The following is a 6,891-nucleotide window of genomic DNA, read 5'->3' as shown; positions in this document are numbered from 1 at the left end:
AACGGTCGACTTAAGACGAGTCGGGCTAACTTTCTCGAATAAATTAAGAGATATCAACATTGTTTACTTTTAGCCACTCGTATTTCAACGCAGGCTGAAATGTGGCGAATGAATGTTTAGCCTTTTCTAGAACTTTTCTTTTAAGGCTGGGCGTTAGAAGAGCCATGAACGAAATAGTGAACAATCCAGGACATACCTTTAACGAAAAACCCCGTCCACTATGTGTAACAAGCGGCTACTGTTGCCCCCTGTTGAGACAAATTCGCGCTAGCGGTACTACGTCATTTTAGGGACAGAATTTAAAGTCACGTGAGAGGGTTGCTAACTCCTTTTAAATGGCGGCATATATGAATTAGGGAATGGTGATGTGACCGTGTGAGCTTCACGTTGTTGGCGTCGTATTTAAAGTTTCATTAAGATTGAGGTTGCTGCAAGCGTGAAGGAAAGTAAGTACTTGTTTAAAATACATTAAAATTGGAATTGAGCTTGTTTCTTAATAAATTATGTACTTAGCATTTTTTACATTTCTATCAGAATGTTTCGTCTAAACACTTATGATACTTTGGGAATTTCACCTCCTGTTATTATTTTATCTGGTACTAAAGGTTTCCCCCTATATTATCGTAATTAATACATTATACTAATTAATACATGCTTAATCTCCGCAGACTCTGACTGTGATAGTAATCAAAATACTCGTAACGATTCTTTCGATGACTTTTTAGAATCTTGTGATAAAATTTTTGATAACAGTGATTTTGAATCTGATAAAGATGAACCTTTAGCGAGTACTTCGAAAGTAAAATGGTACCTATAATTAACATCGCATTGTTTATGATTTCGTGATACTAATACTTTCACCTTCTTTAGTGAAAATACCCCACCAAAGCCAAAGATGAAAAAGAGGAGATGGAAATCACCGATGAAACAACCTCTTCAAACGGAAACTATGAAGCCACTGCCAGTTAAACTTGAGGCTATAATCCCAACCCTAGACCCATCAGCGAAGAAAGAAAGGCAGAAACCAAAAGAAAAAATAGTTGATCTAGTCAGATATGATGTGATGTTTTTAAATGTCTTCAAATTTGCTTGCGGAGCTATCGAAATAGCCTTAGAAGAAATGGATCTGAAACCAGAGGAAGCAGCATTTCTAGTATGGGGAATTCAATTACGTAACCCAGATACTATGCATGCATTTAAAATAGAATTGCAAGAATTATTTACCAAAACGCCAATGGATAAATTTCTCACAAAGTCAGAGAATATCAAACACTCTACCAAGTTTATGGAAGCAATATTGGCTACAACAACTAATATAAATGTAGGTCAAACAATTAAAATATGTTGCAGAATAATCTAAACTCATTTTAAACCTCAAAAGGAACCTAAAGTCACAACGTTCGATAAGAAAAGGGCTGTACAGTTTATGTTAGGTGAAATATTGACAAGGAGTTTAAGGTACGACGATCCAAGCGAACTTTTCAGTCCAGGCGAAGCACCGGTGAAAAGTAAGGGAAATGACGGAGCGCTATACTACGTAATAGGAGCTACTTTAAGAAGTCTACAATCAACAAGAGAAGGACGTCGACTGTATAATGAGTTCACATGTGAAAAAACCGACCCAGATTGTGTAGAATTAACGACTCGCAAGTGGACTGAACTACAAGATCGAGGTGGTCTTATCTATGCTACGGATAAAACGTTCAAAACGTTCAGCAGGATTCATTCAATTGTTTCAGAAGTCTTCTGTAAAACACATAAGCAACAGTTTGATAGGAAATCCAAAGTTAAAAGTTTACTAACAAACAATGAGGACGTTAAAAACTTTTGGATTGAAGCCTTAGATAAATGCAATGTAGATTACGCAATGGGGGAGAAAATCTTTAACATTATGATTAATAAATTCATCAACATCGAGGGAAATGGCCATGTAAGAAGCGAAAAAGATGACATGAAAGAAGCTCAAAGGAAGAAAAACCAGAAAGCAAGGGCTAAGAAAGCTTTAAGAAAAGACCTCCAAGATATTAGCAATCAGGGAACCGCGAACAAATAATCTAGTCAAACATGCGTCTTTTTTAAAAGAACCAATAATTCATTATAACACTTATTGTTACAAATAAACGAATTTAAGAATTATTATTGTTGGTACAATTCTTGCCCTTTATTGTAAGTTTCATTTTCCCTCGTTTTATAGCTCGAAGCTTGGGATTGTTGTCGCACACCTGCTGGTATGTTGGATGTTGTCCGGAGCCATTTGCCTGTCGTTGACGACTAAATTCATTTTCTAATGGATCTTGATTAACATTTGCCGTCAATACAAACATCACGCCTTTGGAAAGCAAGAACTCTATCATTTCTACAATAGCCATGGCTGCAAATATAAATTAATACGAATCAATATTTTTAATTCAAGATAAATATTTAATACCTGACATATATTGGTTAATTTTAATAACACTGACATTCATTTGGAAGGCTTTAAATGAAAGACTTAAAATTAACCATTAAATATTGTTTTTTTTCGTTGACAAAAATAATTCTTATTGAATTGTATTGCATGGTCGTAACAAACTACGTACTTGTTTGTTTCAATCCTGATAAAGTCTCTTGGCTTAAAAGCATTTTTTTCCTTTCCTCAGGGGTGTATGGCTTTCCATTAATTTTCCGTCTATTTTGAACATCATTTTCCCAATCGCTAAGATATTGCAGGAAGTCATTTCGGAGCCACTGAAATATTAAATATTGTAGATGAGTGCTAACTTAAAAAACAATGGGAGCGTCTCTAAAATATCACCTTTAGCCTTTTATCGTTTAAGGTTTTGTACGGGTTCACCCATGGGTTACGAGTGTGATAACCTTCTTGAAAATTCCTCGTGTTCATACAGTCAAACCACCGGTTAAATGTTCTTAGAAATTTTATGGTTTCCGACTTCTCCTCGCCAAATTCTTCACAGATTGCATTCGCAACTGATTCACTTAATACTTGAGTTGCCAGTTTAACTTTCATTTTCTGTTGAGCTTGGGGGTATACGTGGTCGTCAGTAAGGCGGAAAGCCTTTTTTAAGGTTGACCTAGAACGCTCTCTTTCAAACAAATCTATAATGGTGTTCCAAACCATATACTGTCCGTTTTTGAACATTAATCTGAATTTACACCCATCTCTGCTGTTTAAGAGGCAATTCCGAACCGTTTTAATTAAATGTGGTGGGTCAAATACGAAATAAATAAATCGATCTTCATCCGAAGCATGTACGTTTTTACACTTGTAGCATCCATCGTCATGGCCATGGTGTTTTGTGAAGACTTTCCTGTTTGTTGACGCACCGTCTCCAATTACAGCAATGATTTTAAATCCTTTTAATTCTAAGAGCGAAATTGCTCGCCAAACTATAAAGTGAAGCTCATCACCACTGATAGTGTCTGTTGGAAAATGAGCTATTGGCGCTTTAAGTCTCGTGGTAGCACCTCTTACCATAAGAACCAAAGCATGTGTTGCTATGGGCTTTTCCTTTTGGTCAAAGAGCTCAGGATTGATTGCAGCTATTTTGTCGTAAGGATCCTTGATTTTCGTATACCCAATAAGATCTCCAGTTTTTTTACTATATATAAGATCTTCTTTAATCTTCATCTCATCTAATAGCAGGTAGAAGTATTTTTGATTTTCTTCAAGTGTATTCAGCTTTAGGTCTTGAGCTAGCTGTATGAACATTCCTGGTTGAAAATTAGGTTTGCGACCCACATCTGGTGTGTGTCTTAATAATGTTTGATAACTAGGCAAATGTAAAATTCCTGAATTTTCAAGTGATTTATATAACTTGGGAGCCTGATGATACATGAAGAGACACCAATGAACCACTAATGGATGCCACCTACGACACTTTTTACTTTTTAATTGGCTCATCTTTAATTGTGTAGCCAAGAAATGCTTTGGAAAGTCAAGGTTGGCTAGTTCTTCGTCAGATTTGACATTTATGTTTTTAGTCAGAATATCTGTAAGCCAGTCTTCCGCTTTGGCACCACTTGTCTCACCAGTTTTCATAATCAATTTGCTAATTGTTTTTTCCCTTCTACTTAATTTCTTCTTCAAGGTGATTCCATCAGATTTGCTCTTCTTTAATTGGAAAATAAGTTCTGAATTACTCATATTTTTAAATGAAGACATTCTTTTCTTTTCTTTTTTCTGTCTGAAAAGTTCAACACGAAATGAATTTCTTAATTTCACGCAATTGCCACACCTTTTCATTTGCGATAAAAGGCAACAGGAAGTGTGACGGATGGAATCACTAATCCAACACCTAGCACCATTCGGAACAGACTTTTCTTCAAACATCTTGCAGTAAACGTTCTCACGAGTTCCAGAACAAATTTTAAGCGAATTAAGTTTCTTCAAGAACTTTGTTAAATCTTCATGGCACAATATTTTTGAAGGGAACTCTGGGATAAGAGGGTGCTTTGTTATTGACCTGTTCATTATTCTCAGTGAAACGTTAAATTCGGTACAAATTGCTATTAAAATAACAACACCCCCAGTCTCATAGTTAATCTTTAACATTTTCATGCCATCTTCAAAATTTATGGCCCAATCCTTAGGAAAATCATAGGATGAGAATGTATCTTCGACCAGTGATTTTTTCAATGTTAAAACAGTTTCAGCATGAGACACTAACTCAACAGCATTTGCTCCAACAACGAATGGGATATGCTGATGGCTACACTCGTTTAGTACATCAATGGAACGATAATCATCAAATACTGACAAATGCTGATCATTTGATTGTTGATCAGAAAAGGTGGTTTTCCCATAATCATGATCAAGGAGATTTTGTAGTATTGGTTTTGGAACAGTTTCCGTAGATTTTTTATTATATATCTTCACAGGGGCTCGTTCATGTGTAACTGCATTATCAATAAGATCAATATTTTGGGGCATATGTACATCCACCGCGTTTACAAGTGACGCTGATATAACGGCGAAGTCCTCGTTGGCAGAATTGAGATTTTCTACCGCTGACATTAGTATTGGTATTCGTTGGGTTGTTTTGGATACTTCAGGAAAATGATCTACCTTTGTTTCTTGTTCCTTTAGAATTGACACTGGGGGTTTGATTATCTTCACAACTAAAAAAAGGGTGTGTGAATATGTGATACGTAACAAATTTGGCTATAAATAAAAACACATACCTGGGGGTTTTGGATATTTAAGCCATAATTGGCCTTTAAAAAATTCATCGTTTAGGTGTTTTGAGCACAAAAACGTATCATAATTGACGTTATTAACATTAAAGCCAGGTTTAAACTGTGATAGCCACTTAACCCATTGAATACAGTACTCAGATTTCTGTTTAAGCTTTGGAAATGCAACAAACTCCACTCCTTGCATGTGCGGTTTATGTGAATACCGGCTATCACTGTTACAGTTCGGAAATACACAGTGCTTATTCTTACCCATTTTACTTTAATAACTACCAAATTAAAATAATTTGACGAAAAGCGAACCAGAGATAACGTTTTACACCATTACCCTTTATAAGTTCAAATATTCTACTTTATTTGTTCTCCCGCAGATGGCGTTAGCAAAACCGGAAATAACCGCTCCAATTTGTCCCCAATTTTTTTCTCTCTCTCAGAATTCCATCCCCTCCTCCTATTTTTCCACCCCCTTCTTGTTACAACTAGTGGACGTCTCGCTTTGTGCGTGCAAAGGTACGGCTGTTAAGTCCTGGATTGTTCACTATTTCGTTCATGGAAGAGCCGAACCGAGTAAGTAATATGTAATATACCAACTTCATACACTTAATTTAAGGCGTTAATTTTGATTTAGAGCCGTAATTAAGAACTTGCCTCGTTAAGCCTAGGCCTTATAGCTGACGACAGTCAAGACACTCGCCGAGTCGCCGTGTAGAGAGGACGCCGTAACCAGGCAACGGAATCAGAGCGCATGCGCCAAACAGCGCCCAATCGTTTTCGTGGGAGCCAAATTTGAAATGCGGAGCTTTAAACCTTAACACAGAGGGCAATCGAACGCACATTTCATGTAAATTAAAGCAATTAAAGACACATTTGACTCGATTTAACGGCACAAATAATTTAAAATTATCACTGATCCGCGAGCCGTAAATCTCTCGACATACATAGTTATGGTTATTGAGTTATGTATCAGGTGCGTTACTTTTAATTCATATTCACGGTTTTTGGGTTGCGTTAACATCAGGTTGGTTTATGGTTATTGGGTTATGTTAGCATGAGGTGGGCTTCTTCAAATTACGCTGATTGGGTAACTTCTATTTATTCTTATTTCGTAAAGTTAACATCAGGTTTGCTAAAAAAGGGTGAACAAGTAAAGGGGTAAATTCCAGCCAGATACCAGTCCAAGCAGATACCGAGTTCCCAATGACTTTTGAGTAGAAGGCCTGCCAGCTTTACTCGTGACCAATGTTAAAAAAACTTTAACGAAAGCGCCCCTACTTCCAACATAAATTTCGCGGTAGTGCTAGAGTCGGTTTCAAAGCATTTCTATCAGCTTTGAACGTTGATTATTCGCCAAATAACGGACGTAAAATTACGAAATACGCCTCAAGATTGAAATTAAAACATACGCGACTAATCTTGTAAAATTCAGCCAATTAAATACTGGGCAAATATCTTTGAAATGCTCTGAAACGGGTCCACTTTTGAAATTTGATCATCGTAGAAAAAGCATTACGAGTGAGGATTAATTGTAGCGCGGAAAATGTCCAAAGTTGGAACTAGGGGGATGGGGCTCTTTCGCTACTAGCTTTTCCAATATGACGAAGGTAAACTGGACAAAAGGATACTAAGTAATTATAGTAAGTAAGTATGGAATGTTCAAACTTTCTTATCATTTTTGAATTAATGTTCCGCGCTTTATTA

At 36.5% G+C, this 6,891-nt stretch overlaps 2 protein-coding genes across 2 annotated transcripts; one reads left to right on the top strand and one right to left on the bottom strand.

Moving 5' to 3' along the window:
• The first annotated feature begins 499 nt into the window (after positions 1-499).
• On the top strand, positions 500-2,053 carry LOC149597114 (uncharacterized). Its single transcript, XM_089861333.1, has 4 exons — positions 500-596; positions 669-807; positions 871-1,321; positions 1,382-2,053. Exons 1-4 carry the CDS (start codon positions 536-538, stop codon positions 2,051-2,053), a joined length of 1,323 nt encoding a protein of 440 aa, XP_089717459.1. The 5' UTR covers positions 500-535.
• A 73-nt stretch (positions 2,054-2,126) lies between these two features.
• Positions 2,127-5,736, bottom strand: LOC149597113 (uncharacterized). The gene is made up of 4 exons (XM_089861332.1): positions 5,182-5,736; positions 2,795-5,118; positions 2,580-2,727; positions 2,127-2,371 (listed from the first exon to the last, which is right to left on the bottom strand). The coding sequence occupies exons 1-4, from the start codon at positions 5,447-5,449 to the stop codon at positions 2,127-2,129; spliced, it is 2,985 nt and encodes a 994-aa protein (XP_089717458.1). The 5' UTR covers positions 5,450-5,736.
• Between the last annotated feature and the right edge of the window lie 1,155 nt (positions 5,737-6,891).

Source organism: Phalangium opilio, unplaced genomic scaffold (genome assembly GCF_054372755.1).
Source record: "Phalangium opilio isolate 3A_F unplaced genomic scaffold, DU_Popi_V2 ptg000390l_1, whole genome shotgun sequence".
In the NCBI taxonomy this organism is placed as follows: domain Eukaryota; kingdom Metazoa; phylum Arthropoda; class Arachnida; order Opiliones; family Phalangiidae; genus Phalangium; species Phalangium opilio.
The sequence above is the reverse complement of the archived record's forward strand: the minus strand, read 5'-3'. Positions and strand labels throughout refer to the sequence as shown.

Bases quoted from the DNA above. Each gene is read 5' to 3' on its own strand.
- LOC149597114 (XM_089861333.1), top strand. From the start codon at position 536: ATGTTTCGTCTAAACACTTATGATACTTTGGGAATTTCACCTCCTGTT. The intron at 808-870 runs GTACCTATAATT...CACCTTCTTTAG, and splicing joins AGTACTTCGAAAGTAAAATG to TGAAAATACCCCACCAAAGC. The intron at 1,322-1,381 runs GTAGGTCAAACA...AAACCTCAAAAG, and splicing joins CTACAACAACTAATATAAAT to GAACCTAAAGTCACAACGTT.
- LOC149597113 (XM_089861332.1), bottom strand. From the start codon at position 5,449: ATGGGTAAGAATAAGCACTGTGTATTTCCGAACTGTAACAGTGATAGC. The intron at 2,728-2,794 runs GTGATATTTTAG...TTAATATTTCAG, and splicing joins TAAACGATAAAAGGCTAAAG to TGGCTCCGAAATGACTTCCT. The intron at 2,372-2,579 runs GTACGTAGTTTG...TTATATTTGCAG, and splicing joins ATCAGGATTGAAACAAACAA to CCATGGCTATTGTAGAAATG.